This window comes from Epinephelus moara, chromosome 5 (genome assembly GCF_006386435.1).
Source record: "Epinephelus moara isolate mb chromosome 5, YSFRI_EMoa_1.0, whole genome shotgun sequence".
Lineage (NCBI taxonomy): Eukaryota > Metazoa > Chordata > Actinopteri > Perciformes > Serranidae > Epinephelus > Epinephelus moara.
In genome coordinates, this window is record NC_065510.1 from 41,697,664 (window position 1) to 41,722,261 (window position 24,598).

General features: G+C 38.1%; 3 protein-coding genes across 8 annotated transcripts in view; 1 reads left to right on the forward strand and 2 right to left on the reverse strand.

Annotated features, from left to right (window-relative positions):
- Positions 1 to 11,870, reverse strand: part of zmp:0000001082 (integrin alpha-D) — a 36,023-nt gene extending 24,153 nt beyond the window's left edge. Inside the window, exons 1-10 of the mRNA XM_050043591.1 lie at positions 11,610 to 11,870; positions 6,518 to 6,635; positions 6,086 to 6,177; positions 5,863 to 5,945; positions 5,643 to 5,757; positions 5,374 to 5,504; positions 5,130 to 5,272; positions 4,755 to 4,905; positions 4,234 to 4,369; positions 4,042 to 4,115 (exon numbers count right to left, since the gene is read on the reverse strand). Of these exons, the coding sequence (XP_049899548.1) occupies positions 4,042 to 4,115; positions 4,234 to 4,369; positions 4,755 to 4,905; positions 5,130 to 5,272; positions 5,374 to 5,504; positions 5,643 to 5,757; positions 5,863 to 5,945; positions 6,086 to 6,177; positions 6,518 to 6,635; positions 11,610 to 11,658 (1,092 nt within the window). The 5' untranslated portion in view covers positions 11,659 to 11,870. The remainder of the gene's footprint in view (positions 1 to 4,041; positions 4,116 to 4,233; positions 4,370 to 4,754; positions 4,906 to 5,129; positions 5,273 to 5,373; positions 5,505 to 5,642; positions 5,758 to 5,862; positions 5,946 to 6,085; positions 6,178 to 6,517; positions 6,636 to 11,609) is intronic.
- A 2,683-nt stretch (positions 11,871 to 14,553) lies between these two features.
- On the reverse strand, positions 14,554 to 21,120 carry LOC126389760 (nicotinate-nucleotide pyrophosphorylase [carboxylating]-like). The gene is made up of 5 exons (XM_050043619.1): positions 20,974 to 21,120; positions 20,039 to 20,292; positions 17,062 to 17,372; positions 15,069 to 15,200; positions 14,554 to 14,969 (listed from the first exon to the last, which is right to left on the reverse strand). Exons 2-5 carry the CDS (start codon positions 20,289 to 20,291, stop codon positions 14,760 to 14,762), a joined length of 906 nt encoding a protein of 301 aa, XP_049899576.1. The 5' UTR covers position 20,292; positions 20,974 to 21,120; the 3' UTR covers positions 14,554 to 14,759.
- A 1,442-nt stretch (positions 21,121 to 22,562) lies between these two features.
- The window catches only part of ppp1r12c (protein phosphatase 1, regulatory subunit 12C), a 28,458-nt gene continuing 26,422 nt past the window's right edge, over positions 22,563 to 24,598 (forward strand). For 4 of the 6 annotated variants that reach the window (XM_050043608.1, XM_050043611.1, XM_050043609.1 and 1 more), the window contains exon 1: positions 22,564 to 22,927. In XM_050043608.1, coding sequence (XP_049899565.1) covers positions 22,719 to 22,927 — 209 coding nt within the window. In that variant the 5' untranslated portion in view covers positions 22,564 to 22,718. Of the gene's footprint in view, positions 22,928 to 24,598 lie in introns of all 6 variants that reach the window. The other 2 variants (XM_050043607.1, XM_050043613.1) reach the window with 2 other exon arrangements.

The window sequence follows — 24,598 nt, forward strand, 5'->3', positions numbered from 1 at the left end:
GTATTTAAGGAAGGGATGGAAAAGCTGTTCTCTTCAAACACCCAGAAAGATTTACTTATATGTGGGGATTATAACATAGATCTTCTAAATGCCAGGAAACACAAACCAACAGAGGACTTTATTGATACAATGTTCTGTATGAGCTTGTTTCCAGCAATTACAAGACCCAGTAGGATAACCCTGCAAAGTGCCACTTTGATTGATAATATATTTACCAATATTGCATATAATAATATAGTCAGTGGGCTTTTGTATAATGATACTAGTGGTGTATGATCGTAACTATAGATTGAGGAAAGATAAATCAAATATCAAATACACACGAATAAGAACTGAAAAATCAGTTAATGCATTCAAAGCTGACCTATTAGCTCAAAACTGGGATTCAGTTTTGAAAGAAAATGATGTAGATATAGCTTATGATAAATTTTTAGAAATATTTACAGGAATGTATGATAAGAATTGTCCACTTAAAAAGGTCAATCGGAAAAATAAAAGTACAAGCAGCCCATGGTTAACAAAAGGATTGATAAATGCTTGTAAAAAGAAAAAAACACTTACATAGGCAATTTATTAAATATAGAACCAAGGAGGCAGAACTGAAATACAAAAAATACAAAAATAAGTTAACCACTATTATGAGGATCTGCAGGAAGGACTACTACACTAATTTAATTGAAAGTAAGAAAAATAATCTGAAGGACATATGGAAAGTACTTAACAACATTATCAGTAGGACAAATGAGAACTTTTACCCAGATTACTTTATGGAAAATAATAAATCAATTACAAATATGGAGGAAGTGGTGGAAGGTTTTAACAAATTTTTTGTGGGTGTTGGGCCCCAGCTCTCTGAAAAAATCATCGAGAGTGTAACGAAAAATTCCGGGTCACCAGGGGAATTAGTGGAGCGAAATCCGCATACAATGTTTCTTAAACCAACAGATGAAAATGAAATAATTAGCATACTAAATAATTGTCATAACAAGACATCCACAGATTTTAATGATTTTGATATGACAATAATTAAAAAGGTCATGGCTGAAATTGTTAAACCATTCACATATATTTGTAATCTGTCCTTCCAAACAGGAATTTTTCCAAGTAAAATGAAAACAGCTAAGGTAATCCCATTATTCAAAACAGGTGACAAACATCTTTTTACAAATTACAGGCCCATTTCACTCCTCTCACAGTTTTCAAAAATTATAGAAAAGCTTTTTGTTAATAGGTTGAACGTATTTGTCGAGAAATATAACTTATTTTCAGACTGCCAATATGGATTTAGGAAAAAAAGATCAACTGCTCTGGCGTTAATAGACTTGGTTGAAGAAATAACAAATTGTATTGATAAAAGGAAATTTGTAGTCGGTATTTTCATTGATCTTAAAAAGGCATTCGATACCATAGATCATAAAATTTTGTTAAGCAAGCTAGAGCGATATGGTATTAGGGGTATTGCTCTAGGATGGCTGAGAAGCTATCTGAATGAGAGACAGTACAAATAGATAATCATGTTTCAACCTGTAGGGATATAATTTGTGATGTACCTCAAGGGTCGGTATTAGGCCCCATCTTATTTATATTGTATATTAATGATATTTGTTTGATATCAAATGTGATGAAATTTGTACTCTTTGCTGATGACACCAACATTATTTGCTCCGGTGAAAATTTACAGCAACTCCTGGAAACGACCACATATGAAATTAACAAGCTGAAAAACTGGTTCACTTTGAACAAACTATTTCTAAATTTGGATAAAACAAAGACTATGTTATTTGGTAAACACAAAACTGATGTCCCGGTTCAAATTAAAATTGACAATGTAATAATTGAAAAAGTAGAGGAAACTACATTCCTTGGAGTGATAATCCATGAAAAAATGTGCTGGAAACCTCAGATAAAAAATGTTTGTTCCAAAGTTGCAAGGAGTGTTGGTGTCATGCGAAGAGTCATGCATATACTAAATTATCGATCTTTACTTTCACTATATTATGCTTTTGTTTTTCCTTATTTGAATTACTGTGTGGAGGTCTGCGGCAACACATACAACACCAATTTGCATCCATTGATTATTCTACAGAAAAGAGCAATCCGTATCGTTTGCAATGTAAAGTACAATGAACATACTAATGACTTGTTCTTGAGGGCAGCTGCATTGAAATTTCTAGATTTGATTAAATTAAAAACTGTACAAATTGCCTATAGGGCGAAACATAATCAACTACCTGTTATCATCCAAGGACTTTTCTGTGAAAGGGAAAGTGTCAAGAGATATGACCCTCGGGGTAAACATAAACTGGCACAGCAGCTCACAAGAACAACCCTTAAATCTATGAGTGTCTCAGTTTGTGGAGTAATTATGTGGAATAGTTTGGCCGAAAGCATTAGAAATAGTAAAAGCCTAAGTGAGTTTAAAAGAAAGTTTAAACAACAGATGTTTGATTTGTACAGTAGGGAAGATGGGGGTGGTTAAATTAAATTAAATTAAATTAAATTAATAAATATAGGACAAATTCGCAATGTCTTTGTTTGTTTGTTTGTTTGCTTGCTTGCTTGTTTTTTTATTTATTTATTTGTTGTTATGTATGTCTTGATGGTGTCTTTATGTGTCTTTATGTATGTATGTAAATGGGGGATGGAAATTTAAAAGCTATGCTTCGTCCATCCCCTTTTCAGGCCAGGCGTTGTTGTTTTCTAACTGTGCTGTCGCTGTATTGGTATGTTGGTGTTTGTAGTTTGTTCTGTCTGGTTGTTGTGGTCTGGTGTGAAATAAATGCACTAAAAAAAAAAAAAAAAAAAAAAAAAAAAAAATTCACTGTCCGCCTGGTCAAACTCCCAGGAGCCAAAGTACGCTGCTTAGCTAGTGTCCCCCCATTAGGGATGTAAGAATACACATATTTGTATTGAACCATTTAATATGATGCTTTTGGTTTGGTACACATTATAAACCGAATGTTTCTGTATTCAACAAGGCAGCCCACAGAACAGACAACATGCTGTCTGCCCCTCGCATCTCAAAAACCAAAACATTGTGTATGGTGAGTGATATATATCACCTGGAAGCTGGAAATCTGATGATTAATTTGAAATGCAACTCAGCACTATTTGTCAACTTTTTTTAAGTCATAAATCTGTAATAAACATTGCATGCACAAAAGTGCATAGTTTGTGCCCAAACTGTATGGGACTAACATAAAGTGGACATATGTGTAAAGGGGAGACTAGTGGGTACCGACAGGACACATTTTCATTCAGATGTCTTGAGGTGAGAGGTCAAGGGACCTCTGTGAAAATGGCCATGCTGTTTTTCCCTCGCAAAAATTTACTCTAACTTTGGAACATTATTTAGCCCCCTTCCTGAGAAGCTAGCATAACATGATGGTACCACTGGATTCCTTAGAGGCGAAGGCAAAAATTTTAGCACAGGTTTAAAAAAACATTAACGTGTCATGGTAGGGTGTTAATTGCATTGTGATTAACATGTTAATGCTAACAGCCCAAATATATATATATATAGATGTATGTATAGAAAGAGAAAACTTGCTCTGGCCACTGAGTGATGCTTCATTTTGGCTTGACAATTTCCAATATTGCAGCCAGGTCACAAATTTTCTCATTTTACACCTAAACATTACACTAAAATATGTTTTTAAAACATATGAAGCAAGAAATAGGCAATGCAGTAACAGACTTGTGGTGTTTAAAACAATTTTACAACTCCTTTTTCTGTGTCGTCCAGCATTTTCTCAGGACACAAAGTCTTTAACAGTTAAGACTGCTAGGTACTGCTGAGGTGAATCATAACACTATAAACATAATAGACTGTAATAACAACAAGGGTGTGGTGCACCATGTAGCCTGACTTAATTCATATTTTATTAAACTATTGTTATACATTCTCTTTGCAAACATGGTCAGATACTTTAAAGAAACTGTTTACCTTCACTTATGTATGAATGGTTATCAAGCACTGTGATGGTTGACCATAGTTACGGGTATTGTTTCTTCAGATTTTTTCTCTTTGACTTTACTTACGTTATAGAAGACAGCACTGAATCCACTCTGAGACATTTCATCAGTCATGTCTCCTGCCTGAGCCTCTTTGGTGCCTAAATGTAAAGACATAAGCAGTTTATGGTGCTGTTACTGGGGTACACCAGGAAGATCAAATCAATTTTTGCTACAGCATTATTGTACAAAAAGGGGAAACACAAAATTCAACATCACCTTCCATACTAAAGATCTTTTTTTGAAAGTTTTCCAGTATTGTTGTGAGTCCATCATATTCCTCAATTTTGAATGCATATTTTTCTCTTGGTTTTGAAGCAATTTCTTCGAATTTGTCCAGCGTAGCACCTTTGACCTGAAACCAGAATGCTGCTTGAAATTCTGAAGTATGTTTGAGGCTGATGTCAGTTAGATAACGCAGTTTTGCACAATATTAAACATAAAACTGGAATCCGTACAAGTTGAGCTTTTTAACGATTGTTACATTATTACTTATCTACAAAATATTTGAAATGTTTCTTTGCTGCCAAAAATATTTGTTTTTATTTTGTGTTGGGGCTTCTCCTCTGAGAAGTATTACTGTGTATCATCTGCATGGTGGTGAACAGAACAGTTCTAAGAACTGAGCCCTGAGGCATACCACTTGTGATTGTTTTAGCTGAAGAAATATACCTATCAACAGATATGTATCTATTGGACAAATAAGAAAGAGTATTGAGACATATCTAATCATAGCTTACCACAATGACAAACCGAATTATGTTTTTGTCATTATATTCTTTTAAAATCCCAAACACATCTCCATCGCTGGGATCTCCATCTGTGATCATAACCAGAACTTTGGTAGCATCAGGAGAAGCACCGGCATCTGGTCTTTCCAAGATTTCTTTCCTGAAACAAATGTAAAGGCAACAGTTTTAATCCTTAGAATGATAAAGCTTCACCTATAAATATAAAGACATTAACATTTTGTACTTCAACTAATAATATGCTCATAATCGTGCAGTTGTAGTGTGCAAGTTCCTGTTATTAGGTGTGTTTTCAAAAGTTTTTTTTTTTAATGTTATTCAGTTGTTAGAGTTTAAGGACTGATTGTGTAATGTAACTGAACTCACAGCACAAATGTGAGGGCTTTGTGTGTGTTGGTGAGACTCTTCATTTGGTGTTCTTTCTTCAGTTTATGGAGATGAGTACCCTTTTGATAGTCATTGAAGTCAAACACTTTTCTGTAGTCTGTGGAGAACTGAACTGCTGCAAACTGAAAACAGACACACAACATCATACAGTATTTAACATAATGTGTTTACAACTTAACAGCTAAATGCTATGAAGACTTTAATGTTGCAGTAGCACAGTGACCTTGATGGATGAGTTCTTAAGGTTGTTCATTATGTCTTCTATGAAATCTTTGTTTTTGCTGAACTCATTTTCGGTCATACTCTTTGATCCATCAAACAGAAAAACAAGGTCCACTGTCTTTTTTGTGCATTCTGAAAAAATATACAGAGTTAAACTTTGTAAAGAATATTTAGTCAGGACAAACACAATAAGAATAATATTTTACTGCAGGAGAAACATGATGTTACAACCACAGAGTTTGAGATGTTTACTGTCTTTGTGTCTTTTACCTTGGAAAGCAGGTGTGAAATGAGAGATTTCCTGGAGATGATCTGTGATCTTGTAGCACACGCTGTTCACATAGGAGTTCTCATAACATTCATGGACTACACTTGGACTGCAAACCTAGATCAGACACGAGGCATAAGAAATTGATTCATTGTTTTGTTTTGCTCTGTCACAGAGAATCTATAATTCTATCCAACTGAATGAGCTTTGTGATTTTCTTACAGTAAATTCAGAGCGTTTGAAGTCTTCAGCTATCGACAGGCCAAGGTGCTTGACTGGTATTTTTGTGTTTGTCCGAGAAATTTCTGCAACAATAACATTTGATTAGTGCTTCTAAAAAAGAAAAAGTTCTTCATGTTTCTGCATTGTTGGAAACTGTACGTCTTCTGTTTTTATTTGTGTGGCTCATTGTATGATTTTGACTTTGATAACCACATGTATATACCTTTGGGGTTGAAGCACTTTATGGATTGGTTTGGTTCAGGTTTGCATACTCCCCCTGATCCGTTATGCTGCAGTGGTGCAGTAACAATTATCCTGTAGAAGGATAACCATTTTAGTGACAAAGGCTGACATGAACAGCATAGTTTTAACTGAAAGGAAAAAAACATTTTTCTATTATAGGCAATGTGTTAGTAAAACCTCTTTGTGGTGGAACAGGAAGAATAGTCACAGGATGCAGTATCATTCAAAGTGATAACCACAAAGTGTTATCACCCTTCACAGAAGCTTCTTATAAAGCAAACCTGAGCTCTCTTTCAACTACACCAAAGGAAATTAAGCATGGCTGACAGAATGCAAGCAATTCACCTTCATGAGTCACTCAGAGTATTACAGCAACGCTACATATCAACGGAAGTGGCAAATGCAAACTTACCCTTTGGTCGTGTCAGAATTGTATTGAAGCACTTTGTATCCAAAGAAATCTTTTTGTTCACCAGTATAGACATCAGGATTTGTCAGATCAATGTTGAAAGCCAACGAAACAGTGATGGCTGCAATTTGTGAGAAAAAAAAAGACATTTTGTGAGCCTTAATCATAAGAAGGTGGCAACTGCTTGAAATGATTACTAATAAAAGATCTGAATTTGAGAAATAATATTGCTGTTTTAGAAAATATGAGATATTTTAAAGATTGGTTAGTAATCTAGCTCTGCCAAGCATTTGTCACTACAGTTGTTCATGATAATTAGGAATACACTGATTTACTATTTATTGTTTAGGTCTGCAAAACCCACTTGTCACATCTAAGAATACTTTGCAAGAAGTTCCGATCAGTAGAATACATTTCAAATAAAGAAAAAGTATCTAATGCATTAGAGAATACCAAAGTACATCTGTTGAAAATGGTTTTTTTATTAGTCCCATGTTTATGTTGTGAATACTTGCATATTTTTATTTATTTATTAACTCCTGCTTTTTGCATAGTAGTTTTGTACCATGCAAAAAGTGGCTGCAAGAAGAGCGCCATTGTTCACATACTTGTCTGAGTACTTTGTGTGCTTTTGTGTACCTGGTGGCATGGTTTGACTCAGGGGTGTAGCACCAAATTCTAGGTCCTATGCATACACAGTCTCTGTGGACCCTCCGCCCAAAGACTCTCTCATACACCTTTGGAATTTTATTGATTTATTTATTTTACAAAGTCAGTTTGTCTTCTTCCCCCGTCTGTTCTTTCTTTCCTTTTTTTGTACCCTGGTTTTCCTTTCTTGAAAGACATGACAGTGACTAGTCCTAGTGCAAGGGTGGACTACACCATTTTCTGCCTTTAAGGGGTGAGAGGAGTCTCCACTACTTTTTTTTAAGTGCAGTCTTTTAAAATGATTTATTCGTCTAATTTCAATTTTTTTTCAGGCTCTAACTACCTAGAAATTTAAGAGAAAAAAAAAACGCCAATAAAACCAAATTTTTCATTCCAGGCTTTTTGGGTAATCAGTCCCATATTAATAAATCCTCAAGAATGCTAAACCATGTTAAAATGCCCTACTTAACAGCAGAAATAAACATTGTTACAGCCTGGTACAAAAATGATTTTGGTCTCTTTAGCTCATTTCCCCTTACGTGACAACTGTACAGGGGGTGAATTTTATACTACTCACCTGTTTACATTTTATTAAAGCTTAAAGTTACACATAATTAAGGGCAGGCCACTTTAGGTGACAGGCTGTCTGGCAATACTGTCCTCAGCTTCTCGGACAGATCTCCCCCTTTCTCCTCTCAGTGCCAGCTCCAAAAAGCCAAGACGGCGATGGCTGTAATACCGAATTTGAGGTTTCAAAACGGAAGTCCACAAACCAATGGGTGAGGTCACAGCAGTCTATTAGTTTCACAGCCTATGGTCCAAATCAACCCCAGTCAACATCCGAATTAAATATATTTCTTAAGACTTTATACAACACGTGTCTTTTAAAAAAAATGCTGCAATTAATTAAAACACAAGCAAATTGACAAACTCATTCACCACTCTGACAACACATTCACACACAGCCCACAACTGAGTTAAGACAAAATAAGTCTCTGTGGATACTGCAATCATCATTTAGTGTCCCCTGGAACTTCTATTGTTGTGTATGACAGCAGTGATTCTGTTTTCTTGTATTTTGTATTTTCTGTATTGATGTTTTTGCACGTGGAGAACACAAAATCCTTAAGCGGCCATGGGGGAGATAAAAACAAAGATAGAAGTTTTTTTTTAAATGATGGGAAGAAGAAAAATAGAAGGGTGGGAAAAAAGGTAAATAATTTTGCATTCTCCAGAGAAACTTCTACGTTCCCTTGCAAAACTTCTGCATACTCCCAGAAAATATTTTGACCCACCCAAAGACAGATGGAGTATGACAGCAATAACTCTAAGAGAACAGATTTGTGGTGACGTGTATGACACCATCCAGGGATGGGCAGTATTTCTATTACTTGTATTTAAAATATGTATTTCAATTACATTTGAGTATTTTGTAATTTGTATTTGATAAGGCCGATAAAAAGCAAATGTAATTTGTAACAAAATACTTTGAGTGGAGTAATTTTGTATTTAAAATACTCAAAATATTTTCTCCATGAATCAAAAAACAAAAATAATAGCCTACACATTCTTATAATATTGGATGTAACAATATTTTTCACTTTTTTTTAATATATTTTTATCTAGGCCTATATGTTTTTTTAAACTTGGGCCATTCAATGTGCCCTTCAATGACCTAGTGGTCTGTTTTACTGGACTGTGCATAACATAGGAAAGTGTATGTTGTTTGGTTGATGCTTGGGATGAGTATGCTACAAAGGAATTGCCTCACGTGGGATCAATAAAGTTGTCTGAATCTAAATCTGAAACAATAAATGATATTTTAGGGTAGCCTACGTCCCTAGCTTTTTTCTCTCTTTTTCATTTGAAAAAAGTTAAACAAAGGGCTCCTAAGGTTCCAAGTTAAACAGCAAACAAAAAGAAAAGAACCAAAATAGCCTAACCCTAACCCTACTACCATCCCACTGGCCAACGAAAGAGAGAAATGTATAGGCTACTCACTTGTTGTTAAGTTAGCCTACCTGTTCACTTTTGTATTCATTAACCATTTATTTTTATTCATTTTTCTGTGCAGAGCTTGAAGTTTTTATTTATATGACTTTTATAGTACACATAGGCCTAATGCTATTCATATGTTATTATCACAGTGTCTGTGAATATTTTATTTGTTGATACAAAAAAGTTTATGGGCTGTTAAGTCTGGTTAATAAATATATATATACATAATCAAGTTGCTGTCTTTTAATGGCTTTTCTTAGTTACACTTAGTTAGTTCTGTGACTGTTCTGCCTTTTTGTGGGGTTCACCAGAGCTTTGTGTATATCCTATAGCCCAAACCTGAATACTCTGCTATACCAAATTGTGAGAAAACGAGCGCACATTTGCAATAGCTGCGACCAAATTTGCTACTATCACGCCATTAATGGATGAATCATGGTTGTTCTTTCTGGCATAGTTACTTGTGGTCTTTAATTGCAGCATGTAAATGTTGAGCATTTTTGTCAAGGACTTTTTGAGTTATTCACAAAAAGATTTTAATCGGTTAGTATAGCGCCACCTATGGATGAATCGTGGGCATTTTTTCTGGTATAGTTACTCATGGTCTCTAGTTGCAAATTTTGAGCATTTTCGGTCAAGGACTTTTTGAGTTATTCACGAAAAGCTTTGTGGACCGACCGACCAAATGACTGACAGAGTGACCTATAGAGTTGCGGGTCGCTGCTAAAAAGAAAAAGAAAAAAAGTATTTTCTGTATTTGAAAATACAAAATACATGTATTTTATTTTGATACATTTTCTGTCACCAGTATTTTGTATTTTATTTTGATACATTTATCTGAGGGTTATTTTGTATTGTTAAATGACAGCTCAGCAGAGCTTTAGCCTACCTAAGAATTTCTGGATGGAGTCAGAGATGGGCAAAAATACATCAAAATGTATTTTGATACAAAATGCAAAATACCCCTCAAATAAATGTATCAAAATAAAATACATGTATTTTGTATTTTCAAATACAGAAAATACTTTTTTTCTTTTTCTTTTTGGCAGCAATCCGCAGCTCTATAGGTCACTCTGTCGGTCGGTTGGCTGGTCGGTTGGTCAGTCGGTCCACAGAGCTTTTCGTGAATAACTCAAAAAGTCCTTGACCAAAAAAATACTCAAATGTAATTGAAAAACGTATTTTAAATACAAGTAATAGAAATACTGCCTAACCCTGCTCACTGCTCACATCAGCGTTTATCTCCTACCATAACAGGAAGCTGTTTCTAGATAACAAGCTCTGAAAACCCACAATATGCCACAGTGCCTGCCAGGCACCAAATGACACACAAAGTTAACAACTAGCTGAAGATAATAATGGAGCATTTAGCAGGTAAAGAGCCAGATATTTCATTCAGGAGTTGATGGAGACGGAAACAGAGCTAAAGAGGAGGAGGAGAGTAAATATCGGGCCTCATCAGGTGGTAAGAGATGGATGCTAATGTTGCTCCATATCTGCTGAATGTGTACTAAGACCTGCATTTGCATAGCGCCTTTCTAGTCATCCGACCACTCAAAGTGCTTTTGACACTATGAGTCACATTCACCCATTCCCAAACACTCATACACTGGTGGCAGAGGCTACTTCAACATGCAGACAGGAGGAGCCGGGGATCGAACCGCTGAACTTCTGATTGGTGGACGACAAACATGAATTACCTTTATATGGTGACTTTGTGTCACAGCCTGTGTTTCTGGCCGCAAGCGACCAAAAAGAAAAAGTTGATGCCTGAAAAAATTGCAGTATATTCATCTCTCTCTGCTACTGTATAGTATTTACAATTTAGAGATTCATGTCACCTAAATCACAAGAAAAAAAATCACCAATTCTATCAATAGGTTTCTGTATGCTTAAGTTTTGAAATATCCACCTCAGATTTTTTTCTTTTCTGCCAGCACTCTACAGTTGAGGCAAAGAAAAAAAATGTGTTGCTCTAAGGAATTTTAGAAAAGGACACATACAAACTCAAAAGCAATTCGTTTCCTTAAAAACAATGTCATGGTAACTGTAGATAACCCAAGAACCTTTCAGTTACTGTAGCACGATTTCTTCTGTAAGAAATAGTTTCACTTCAAACTGTTCATGAAGTTTATGTTGTAAAAGTCTTAACTTGTGGTCAACCACCCATCCTGGCTCACCCTAAAAGATTTCCTGAGCTTGTGCACTCAGCACACTTTCTTTGCATTAAACTGAGGGTAAAAAGTTAAAAATTAGAATATGATAAATAAAATCTGTATGATGAACGTTCAAGAAAAAAAACCCACATTATCAGGTTTTAAAACTTTACATAAAAATCAACATTTTTGTTGTTTTACACACACAAAAAAGAGCTTTAACATCACTAAGGGGTTTTAGCCATAAAATCACTTCATATATCTCTCAATATGTAGAGAATTTTAGATCTTACCAACAGCCACCATGTAGATGAGCAGGAAGATGCGCAGCTGCCCGTACATCTTTCACATTGCCTTTCTCAGGTCTAACAGTGCTGCTGGCTTTTCTTGAGACTTGTGACTTTGCAATACTTCCTGTGTGCTTTTTAAACGAGGGCGTTTCCGTAACAGGTGGTTGTGACACTTCTGCTCGCAGTAAAATGTTTCTTTTCCCTCATGCTTCCCCTTTTCTTTGGTAATTCCAAAAGCCTTCATTCTGCACTTTTTCCAAAAATACTTTTAACATTTTTTTTAATGAAAAGGGTTACTAGAGTATACAAGGAGTGACAGTCATTAAAAGACAGCCCTCACAACTGAATCAAAGGTATTGATGGCACAGGCGTCTCATTATAAGTCAAACATTTGAGTAAACACACATTCAGCATGCAGACATTTTTGTGGTTAGACGGTCTACTGAGTCGACAAAAAGACAAGTTGAATAAAGGAAGAAGATAATCAACATGATCAAATGCAGATTCAAGCTTATTGGTGGCAATTCACCCAGATATTTTCCCTTATATTTGTTGTGTTGTTTGTTCATGCCATATTGGTTTAACATGCTAAAATTAGCCTCGACCACATTTGGTTACGCCCAATAACATATATACACCACAATAAAAAGGATTTAAATTGGATGTCGAAATGAGGAACTTGTGAGAACCCAAGACTGCTCTGATAACTAACATCTCATATGGCAAAATAGGAAGGTTCACTTCCTGAGGTGGGAGATGTATTGAAATCTTTTGGTTAAGTAAAAGTAGCAATGTTTCAGAATAAAAATACTCCATTACACGTAAAACTTGGATTTTTACAAGTGGAAGCACATAAGTTTTAGCAGTAAAATGTGCTTATTATTATTGGAATATGACTGATGATGAAGTATTGTGTGAGCAGCATTTAAATGTTGTCATGGTGGAGCTAATTTTATACACATATTTTGTAAACTGATTTTATTTTATCTTGGACTTATTTCTAATATCATACCCTCTAGAGTGGACAATATACTATTAGAAACAGCTTTCAGTATAATGTAGTCCAACTCTAACACTAACTATGACTTATATTTACCACACTGCATTAGAATACAGGTGCACCTATTAAAGTGGACAGACATTTCTCTCAGGAGTTGGTGTCGGGAGAAAAGGAGAGTAGACACTGGTCTTATATTCATCAGGGAGACATGACGACAAATTAATGCTAATGTTGCTCTGTTTGCCAGAAGTGTAAATAGGCAACTGTTTACTAGCAAATCAACTTTATAAGATATATCAATGTTGTATTGCAGCAAGTTTCTCTGGCACCCAGATTGGCCAGAAAAGTAGGTGTTTTTTTTTTTAAAATGTACCTTTGCTTTTTTAAGAGGACCCATTATGCATTTCCTTATTTTCTTTCATATATGTCTGTCATATATATAGCGTTACAATGTCAGATGTTCTCATTAAATGTGGCCAAAGTTTCAAATAATGAGGTAAATGTTTGTAAAAGTAACCCGTTAGCAAAAGCCTCAGGTTTCAGACCGTTCTGAATACTCAGCAAGGATTCTACTTTCAAGACAAGCTTGAGACTGTTTTCATATGGACATCTGCTCCAGGCACTACTGCAAGTGTTTACCTAACATAGCCTACACTGCTACATGTAGCTACATTCTGATGTCAGGGAATAATGTAATCCTGGTTGCCGATGTTTTTAATTTCTCCCCAGTTTTGGATCACAATCATGGAGCATGTCCAGTTGTGAAGACTTTACACGGTACTTTTCAAGTGTGGCTATTCTCTGTTAAAGTCATTCCCCGGCTGCAAGTACATTGCTACAAGTAGGTACATGCTAACATTAGGGAGTCATATAATCACGGTTGCTGATGTTTTCTCCCTGATTTCAGTATCTTGTTCCTGCTGGAACATGTCTGGTTGTGACAATTTTAATTTAGAAGCTTTTACTGGTGATTTTTTACAGTAGGAGGTGCCACTATACTTTATTAGTCATTGTCCAGCTGCAAGTACACTGCTACATGTAGCTACATGCTAACATCGAGAATAGCTGTAATCATGGATGCTGATGTGGTCTTCCAAATTTTGGATCATATTCCTGCTGGAACATGTCTGGTTGTAAAGGTTTTGGTTTACTCTGTTAGTCAGTTCCCAGTTGCAATGATGTTTCAGAGACGCAGAGAGCACAGATTCAGAAGTACCAGAAAGGCTGACCGGTTAGAGCAGACTGGCTTTTTCAGGAGGGGGACTTAAAGAGACAGGCTCTAAAATGGAGTGCCTTAGACAGAGGGTGAATACAAATGTTCTATGACAGAGTATGAGGAAAATAAAGTGCTTTTTGTAAATTAAAGCTAGTAAACATGGTCAAGTAGAAACCCAAAATACAAAAAAGAACCTGGAGATTAGCATAATAGACCCCTTTTAAACTATTCATATGACACAACATACTTTGAGTGAGGATATGTTGAGATTTTTAACTCTACAAATTATCAGGACATTGTCTCTGGACAGAAGTGTTACACTTTAATGTTTTCAATACTTGGAGCACCATTCACCTCCATTGTGTATGGGGTGGCAGCAGATGTTTTATGGATATCTCAGAACCTGGAAAAGTGAAACAAAACAATCTGAATGGCAAGACACCACGAGTTAGAAAATGAGAAGTGAGAATGAAGTGAGAATAAAAATGTTTAGGTATACCAACCCTTCTACATACTGGGCCATATTATAGTTTGCCTATGCTGATCTATATATCAGCCTTTTTTTAAGTTTTCCTTTTAGTCTGTATGTTGTTGTTATCAACAGTTGTAGTTTCAACTTGTGGCTGCTGTTCCTATATGGCAGTTCAGCTCTGCATGTTTTGTATTTCAAGAACTGAATGAAATTGTTTTTCTGTCTACGTGGCCCCAGCAGAGAAGTGAGTCCAGCCTCATTTCTGTTTTCCTTTTATGCACATCAAATGACTGATGACACAGTGAGCAAACAGGATGTGAACTATTTCTCAAGCTTGAGCAACAGTAGACTACTGTAATGTTGTTACAGGAAATAAACGTACACACTAAAAAGTCTCATCTATTCAGAACAAAATGTTACTACATTTTCTCATTCAATCAGTGCACATCCTATTTGAGGAGGTCCTCATTCTTGGAGGCTTGACTGCACAACAGACTTCTGAACCTTGAGAGAAAAATCCACAACTGGGCAACCCTGTGTTATGCAGCCCAGGGAAATGATGTCCACATGTGGGGAGAAATACATAGCTAAGTTCTCTGGAGTCACTCCTCCACTGGCTTCTATCAGTAGTGCTGGGAACTCCTCCTTCAGTGCCTGAGCTGCAGCATGGAGCTCCTACAGTGAGAGACAGTGTAGGTTAAGTGTCAGTGAGTAGAAACCAGGATAATGAAAATGAGAAGTAACCAGGACTCATGTTAGTTTAATATTCTTAACCTGAGGTTTGAAGTTGTCCAGCATAACGATGTCTGCTCCAGCCCTGGCCGCCTCTCTGCCCTCCTCTATAAAGCGGCACTCCACCTCAATCTTACTGCTGAAGCCACACACTGATCGGGCAGTTTTCACAGCCTAGAAAACAAATAGGTGTTGTGAACGCACCTTAAATTATGAGAGATTGTTAAGTCTCACCTGTCAGATATTGTGTGTTTGCAACATTTACAAAAAAAACAAACTTCTTTAAAAAAAAGAAAAAGAAAAAAAAAGGTATATGACAGTTGTTCTTAAGTGGTAAGTATTTTACTGAAGGTTGAACATTCAATTCTTAAAAAAATATTTATTACTTTTGGTAGAATGGTTTGATCAAAAATTATATTCTATAAAATAAATGTTGGCAATGTTTCATTTTTAATGCAGTCATTTGAATGGATTGTTTTTATATTGTATTGTAGTTAACACAATCAGAATTTGTAAATACTAAAAACTAAAGATTGCAAATGAGTGGGCATTTATCTATAAGTGGACATTTAAACTCATCTGATTACAAATTTTAGATTTCAGATCCACATTTGAATGTGATCAGCTTGAATGTAGTTTTTATTATGCATTATTTATGTCTGATGTTCACTTGGTGGGATGGATTGTCTTTCATGTACAGACAGTCATCGACTGCAGAGAAGGCATCATTGGGTCAAAATTTCAGTTTGTTCAATACATTGGTGTAGGACCAAATAACTACACACCAAAAAATAGCGGGTCAATTTTAGCCCAGTACGAGTCAATCATGTTACCCATGGATGGATTACTAAACAGGCCTACCAGGCACAGGGGGGCCTGTGCCTGGTAGGCCTGTTTAGTAATCCAGCCTGTAAGGACTGCAAGGAACTGCAAGAGGTTACAAAATAACTAAAAAACCAAACAACAACAACAGAAAAAACAGCAAAACAGCCACACAGAGACACTAAATGACTACAAAGAGAACAAAACAACCAGAAGGGGACACAAAATGACAAAAACTACCGAAAAAGACATACAATTACAACAATAAGACAAAAACTTACCACAAAGAGACCCAACCCAAAACTACCATAAAATGACTGAAAATTACATCAAAGAGACATAAACAACTTAAAAAACTATACAAAACAACCAGAAGGAGACACAACCTTACTACAAAATGACATAAAACTACCACAACCACTGTATGTCTTGCTCCTGAGTAGGAGAGGTGGTGGTGCCTTTGCATATCTGTGCCCAGGGGCCCTTGTCTCAGAATCCACCCATGGTGATGATACCCAGTACTGCGTCAATCTAGCACTGAACTCAAATTTATCCAGTGCTCCTAAGTATTAAAACCACTGGGTCACCAATCACACACAAAAAATGTAGGCTACTATTTTAAATCAAACCAGCCACAATGTGACCCAGTATTTGGGTCATTATTCCCTCTGCATCAGAAAACAACCCAAAATGAAGACCCTAAGCCCATTTACCCTGAAACTGGGTTGGTAACGTGACCCAGTTCACGTCCCTGTCAGCCTCTGCTGCACTTTGTGTGTTTAGTGCTAATTAGCTGTTCTAAAGCTAAACTATGACAGTGAACAAGGTAAACATGATATGCTAAACATTTGTTAGCATGTTGACATTCACCTCAAGGCAATACCTCCAAACTACTAAACCAAGTATTTGAACTTGCACATAAAAGGAGGATAATTAAAACCACATTAATCCAAAAACCTAATTTTAAAGGTAAAATATTTTAATGCTATAAACAGAGTGATGTTTATTTTTCAACATGATGTTTTCAGTAAAGTTTGCAATTATGTAGGCTATTAAATTAAAATGATTATGTCCTTTTTTTTTTTTTTTTACATTTTCTCTTAAGTGAACGTAACCTTAACCTAAATAACCAATATGTTGTAATTTTTCAATGGACTGTGAGAACATGCATTGTAAGAGCCATTTTAACTGGATCTATGTTGCAGCTGCTCACCCGTGTGATACTTCCTGATGCCCAGACGTGGTTGTCCTTCAGCATCACCATTGAACTCAGGTCCTGTCTGTGCATGGACACATTGCCAACCAGCATGGCATACTTTTCCACCAGACGGAAGCCCGGGGTGGTCTTGCGTGTGCCAGCCACTTCTCCATGCCAGCCTCCCACTGTTGCCATTGCCTGGAGCTTAGAACAGCGGGTGGCAATACCTGAGGCCCGGGCCAGGCAGTTGAGAGCTGGCCTTTCCCCAAGGAGGAGGCACCTTGCTGGGCCTCTCACCACAGCAGTCAGTGTGATGGCATCTGGACCTGTGGAGGTGAGATTAAGATTTTTGGATGATTGACAGTGCTCATTTACTATAGAGAGTTTAGAGAGTTTGACTAAAACCATGATCATCAAATTTGAGGAGCCACTCGTAGCAGTGCAAACAAGGAAATAGACACATCTCTAATTCACAACTGAACTGAGGTGTAATCAGAGATGAGCAGCTGTATTTCATGCTGCAGTGAGTGGGGTTACAACCAATAATGGAATTTATTAAAGGGCACTCCAGCTATTTTCTATAATACTTTTATTAAAAGTGTTGTATGTAATTCTGGAAAATAGTTCATTATTGAGTCTCATTCCCAGGTTGTCAGACACCGATACTTTGGGTTTGTAGTTGGGCTGAACTACCAGCCCAAAGTGTCAGAATGAGATTGTGTCGGTATCTGAAGACCTGGGAATGAGACTCAATAATCACCTATCTTTCTTCACAGTCACATACAGCACAATTAAGTTGGGAGACTCACAAGAGACAGATTTTTTTTTTTAAAGAAAAGGGATAACCTGACTTTTAGGATGAATTCCCATAATGCATCTTTTGTTAAACTCTGTGTGCCTGGTACATGCCCAAGACTTTTCGACTCCAACTTAAGTTTTTATCGTAAACTTACAGGCTTTTCACAGTGCACTTAGCCCCAGGCTAAGGTAGATGTTAGCCTGGGGCGAAAAAGGCGTTCACATGGCACAATCCTTACAGATTCCAAGTGAGCTAATCCCAGCTTTAGCCTAGAGCTGGCTGGCCCTGCTCCAGAGCAGGATGGGCCCTCAGTTTGCAGGGTTATCCCCTGGAAATGGACTTAACCTGGTGCTAAAACTAGCCAGTGTGAAACTGGTCTAAGTAAACAATATAATTTTAAAAAGTGAACATGATTTATGTGTTCCAGCTGACGTTTAACCACCAGCTAATAGAGGTTTAGTTTGAAAGGATAACCCTGGGCTAGAATAATGAAGTGTGAAAAGTTTCCAAGCCCTTTTTCAGATAAGCCTGACGACATTCATTCATTCATCTTCTAACCGCTTCATCCTCTTGAGGGTCGCGGGGGGGCTGGAGCCTATCCCAGCTGACATCGGGCGAGAGGCAGGGTACACCCTGGACAGGTCGCCAGACTATCGCAGGGCTGACACATAGAGACAAACAACCATTCACACTCACGTTCACACCTACGGACAATTTAGAGTTATCAATTAACCTAGTCCCCAATCTGCATGTCTTTGGACTGTGGGAGGAAGCCGGAGTGCCCGGAGAGAACCCACACTGACACGGGGAGAACATGCAAACTCCGCACAGAAGGGCTCCCACCCCCGGGATCGAACCGGCAACCCTCTTGCTGTGAGGCGAGAGTGCTAACCACCACACCACCGTGCCGCCCCTGACGACATCATTAGTATTATTTTTCAGACTTAAAAATGTTCCTGTATTGGTCTGAAAAGCACTACATGGTTCAGCTCCTCAGTATATTTCTGGTCTGCTCACTGACTCCACCCCCAGCTCAGACCTCTCAGGTCTTCAGACAGTGGCTTTCTGGTTGTACCCAGAATAAGATCAGAGGCTGCTAATGGTGTAAGTTACTGCGAACCTTCCCTCAATATGCTCTGCATATTGACCTGTGATCTATAAGAACTGTATCTACATTTAAAGCTAAGCTTAAAATCTTCCTGTTTTCTCAGGCATATTTTGTGTTAGTGTTCTGTGTGTGTGTGTGTGTGTGTGTGTGTGTGTGTGTGTGTGTGTGCGTGCGTGCCATGTGTGCATGTGTGAACTGTGTTCTCAGACCTAACAATAATGTGAGTGTGTGTTTAGGTGTTATGGCTTTATATTAATATATGATATTTTCATTGTTATGCCATTGCATGACATACTGGAATGCTCTATGTTTTTTTCATACGTTTTTTTTTAATGTAAAGCACATTTGGTAACTGCAAAAACACTTTTATGGCCACTGCTCAAGATCATATCTCAGAACCAGAAGAAGAGACATATGGTCAGATACTGAATTGGTGACACTAATTTTGGGTGTCCACCTTGAAACTGTGCTGATTGTAAATATCTTCTTAGCTGCTGAGCTGAAAATGTGTGTGAAGCATCCACGTTTTCACAGACATGGATGTAAATTGTAACTGCAACTTCAATGGTTCGCAGAGCCATACAACCAAGAGGTGGTAATTTGGTCATTTAATGGCTTGATTGGCTTCTGCTACACTAATGACCTCATGGAAAATGTGTTAGTTTGTGATTTTTAGTACATACTGTAGTGGTAGTATATCTTTCATATGCAGTCTGATGTGAGCTGTCTGACTTGTGTGTCTTTTGTTTTTTTTTGTAACTGCATGGGCAACCAAACTAGTCTCCCCCCTCAGGATTTATAAACACAGTTCATTAGTATTTCACAATCAAGGATTGACTAACCATGTGCAGAGCAATAACTTTGTGTCTACAGCTTTAAATACATAAGCTCCTCTTATTTTTACAAGAAATCCTGATTTGTGGTGCGCCAATCTATGTCTTGTCTCTTTGTTTAATATTTGCATAATTTGGTATGTATTACTTGTTTGTACTAAGTATGCACCTACTGTGGACAAGAAGTTCATCCAGTAACTGTCTGTCTAAACTAATATTGTGGTGCTTTGGAAGACAGTGTGCAGTGCCTACCGATCTCAGCTCCCTCCTGATAAATCCAGTCCACGGTACAGCCGACCTCAGCGAACACTGCTGTAAAGAAGGGGCTCCCTGCCAGGATGCTGTGTGGTGTTTTACACAGCAACCTCGCCTCAACCTCCTGTGACCCCACACACACTCCCGCCAGGTCAAAGTTTGGTGTATCCTCTGCCAGCCACTCTCGTGCCAGCCGGGTCAGAGTGTGAGGTGGGATTGAGTGGGCTGCTATGTGTGAGGGCAGAGCCATTCTAAAACGTGGGAAAGGAGGAAATTTGTAACTTGTTGTTCCACTTGACATGAAAGTGGAAACTGAAAACAGATAAGAAAGGGAAGTAACTTTTTAGTCTCACAATAACTGTGTGATTCAGAAAATCCTGGGCCCTGATGAGTATGTACTATACATCACAGTTTGAAAGTCTGATGATAGATTAACATTGTTCCTTTTCTCAATGACAGTGGAGTTGTAGCAAAGCCACAACTGCAAGATCACCAAAGCAGATGTTAGACTGTGACAGACTTGCCTGAGTTGCAGCTACAAAAACATCATAGGGGTGAAGACACAAAGGGCGACTTCAAGAAATATCTAAAGACCAGTGGTGGATCTTCCCATTGGTGACATGGGTGGGCACCCATAACTAGGATGCTCTCTGTTGGTTTTTCCTTCAATTTGTCATACATTATTCTACACTGTATGTCTACTGTATATGCTTTACTTTGATCATTCTTTCAGTCCAACCTGCATTAGAAAACAGTGTGGTTCCACTGAAGAAGTCAGTGCTGTACCATAAGCTTCAACTAAGTAGACAGCTAGTATATGGGGAATTATGACAACCACAGCATATTCTGTCACATGTGGACAAGTTCATAGTTGTCTAGTCCAAGATTAGAACTACACAAATAAATGCAAATGAGATATTTAGGCTACTTACTTCCATCAGTGGCTCTCCTTTTCCTGTTGATCACTTTTGCTTGGAATGCAGAGTTGTAGCGCTGAGCACACACAGCCACTGGAACAATATAACATGGAATTTGACCCTATGTCCATGCTGGAATGTTTACCAGCTATCTACGAGTTAGCTCTTAGTTAATGTTAGGCTTTACATTGTTTGTTTAAGACTAATGACTAAAGACTAACTCTTTTGAATTACGAATTTGTGATGACTGGGGTATACTGCATGTTTGTTTTTATCTGTGGCATACACGCCAATACCCAACTGTTCACTAAAACAGGCTTTACATCAGTAGTCAAGTCATTTTTGGGCCTCTTATGCTCCCAATGCGTGCCCCAAGGGTGTGGTGGACAGCAGCAGCTAACTATGCACAGGGGAAGTTATTGCAACATCAAATATGGTGAGAAGCAATGAAACAACTCAACCTGCAGCCGACAATGAACATCAGCATTGTTTTTACTATGACCGACTGCTCCCCCTAATCACCTATGGTGACTTTCTGAACACTGGTTATCTCAGCCTCAGGGTAGCACTCATTGTATGGTAAAAGCCCTTTGGGATGGGCAGTGCTAGATGGAGACATGCCCAGCAAAGTGGGCAGACTTGCACCTCACTCACTGCCTCAAGGCAAAAAGTTGCATATTTCACATTAAATCTAGGTTACATGGTGTATGGTAGGTGCAGTTTAGGGACTGTTTGTTATTTATGAGGGGGGAGGGTGTGGTGCAATAAGGGGAAGGAAACATGCATGTTTTCTTTAACTACTACACTTTTTTGTTTTTCAAAATAAATTATTTATCATAGCCAGTAACTGTAAAAACTGAAATTATTGTTGGATTTCCAAATTTCAGCCAGTCTTTGGACACATTATGTCTGACAAATGTTTCCATCAGGAAACAGCAACAAAAACAAATATAAGTACAAAATAGTGATGTAGCTTTAAGGTGGGTGATAAAACAAACAACCAAACAAACAAAATCAAAGTCACACCCCAGCCAGCCCCCTCCTCTGATTAGTAAAGAACAGTCCATTATAATGCAGCAGGCTACAATGTAAGAAAAGGTGTTTCAAAAATGACTGAATTGCAGAGTACAAGTTCAAGGTACTGACAGGCTTGCATTTGGCTGGCGTTCTACTATGTATGATTTTGTGTGTCAAACATATTGATAACCCACTGACTCCGTACGGAAAAGCAAATGGACCTTGAATACACATGCTTGCTGTCATATTCTCAAAACTAAGGCTTCACATCAGACAGTGGGAGCCTTTAATGGTTCAGTCTCACATACTAATAGGCTATGGCATCATTTATAAAGGGTTAGAAAGTTGCTGGCTCCTATAGCCCTGTGATTTTTTCGTTTCGAAGCTCTGTTTGCCTTCATTGAGGATATTATTTCAACATTAAACTACAACGTGACCTGAGTCTCAAAAGAAGCACAATGCCAGGAAGTGCAGTGCTAACTGTTGGTGCACAATGCTCAGGCATGGAGCTATTACAGCATTTCCCCTCTGGGCTCTACTACAGAGCAGCGGTGGTGACGTCAGACAGACAAGCCTGAGCAGCGTTGCGCGCTCCAGACGCCAACAAGCACGAGCCGAGGCTTCCTCCTCCACATCCAGCGCCAGAGCAAGAACCAGGAAGTGAAAGTATACACATGGAGGGTGTGTCGTTCCCTGCCAGTGAATGTTTTATTTTTAAAAACACAGTCCTCCTGGGATAAGTAATGGGGGACTCGGCGAGGACCAAGCGGCGAGAGCAGCTGAAGCGCTGGGCCGGCTCATGCACCGACAAAGCGCCGGCCGTGCCCAGGCGGAGGTGGCGGGGCGATGCCGAGAATGGAGCAGGGGAGCCGGAGGCCGAGCTCAGCGACCCGTCGAGGGACCAGCCCGTGTGTGTAAGCAGAGATGGATCCAGCCCCTTCCTCAAACGACGGTGAGGAAATGTCTCCTGCCAAACAGTTTGACAATAGCAGCCGGCTCTCAGCAGGCTAGCTTAGCTTAACGTCTGAAGAGAAATGCTAAATGAGGGAAGTTGTTCGTGGGTTTGGACAAGGGGTTGATAAAATAATATAACCTGTCTCACAGTACAGCACCGGGCGCCCTCCTGCTGCTAAAAAAACCGTTTAGGATTTAATTAAGCATATAATGTTCTGCCTGTGTTGAGACTGTCAGTGGTCATCTCTGAGGCCATAGTTTGCAGTGTTTGTGTTAGCTAGCTAACGTTAGCTAACATTAGCAAAGTGTCATACAGTCAGTCTGGATGAGGGTCTGTTTGTTCAGGACTCTCTGCGTTGCTAATTCACTTGTCACTTATTTTCATATGAATTTTTGGGACTGCCATCACATATCATTTTGCAGTGCTTGTGTCGAACCAGTGTATCAACAATACAGTCAGAGAGCATCTCTCTTTAAGCTGACAGCACATACCTTACTGATAACTGGTGTTGAATTTTGTATTACAGTAGTTGCTGTCATGGTTGCAGGTCAGTCTGTCACAAGCACAGAAAAGGTATGAATATTGATAATAAAAAGTCAGTAATTATGATTACATCATCTGAATTAGCATGGAGTGGTCACAAGGAGACCCTCACCAACACTGACTGAAAGACACCCAAAGAGACATTTGTGTTATAACACAAAACAGTTTGACTTCAGAAATGACCATGTTAAAATCTTGTCTCTCTTCACATTTTTATCATTGTCAACAAATCCCGCAAAAGGCCAAAACATCCACTGAGCTGATCCTACAGCAAGTATTGTCTTCAGAGCCTGGTCTTGGTTGTTTATTTCCACTGGCTGCCATGGTCATCCAGAAACTATTAAACCACATCAGTGAGCCATACTGTTCCACTGGCTGACATGTTCCTTTAGTGACATGAACATGGCCACTACAGTTTATTTTCAGTCAATTCAACATACACCGTCTCGCTGCCTTAAATAATCACCAGCACACCAAATGCACAGCAGACAGCAGTTCCCACAAAATACATAATTGCGTCCTTTTTTAGTATTGTTTGCAAAAAAGTAAAACTACAGGGCCCAACTGTTTAGGGAGATTATTAGACTTTATATTATGACTCATTTTCTAAAGATTCACATATAGGTAGGGATGTCTGAAAATATTAAAGAGATACTTTGCCGATTTTCAACCAGCCTTGTATCATAACAATGTGGGTAGTATTTGAAAATGAACTCTGGTAAACCTCCCTCCATCTCACAGTACCCAGATCTCTCTGCCCATCACTCAGCTCAAGTGCGTCATTCAGCGGCTTTTGGCTGGCTCTAGGGATGTTACTCGAACTACAAATTGTACTTCTTTATGTAGGTTTGCAGCGGTATACTGTGATATTAAAAATGTCAGTTATCATACCGTGTATATTTGGTCATCTATGATATTGGGGAAAAAAACGCAACTGGACAGTGAATCTCAACTTTATTTTAGTTATTTTTAAAAGGGAGACTTTTTACACATACTTCCATTAACAAAATGGTTTCAAGTTTCAGTAATAGGAATAAAACATTTGTTTAACCAAAAATAATCCCTCTGTTTTTCATTCCTTTTAAGGGTCATTTTGACTTGTAATAATTATAATAATTCTGTAAT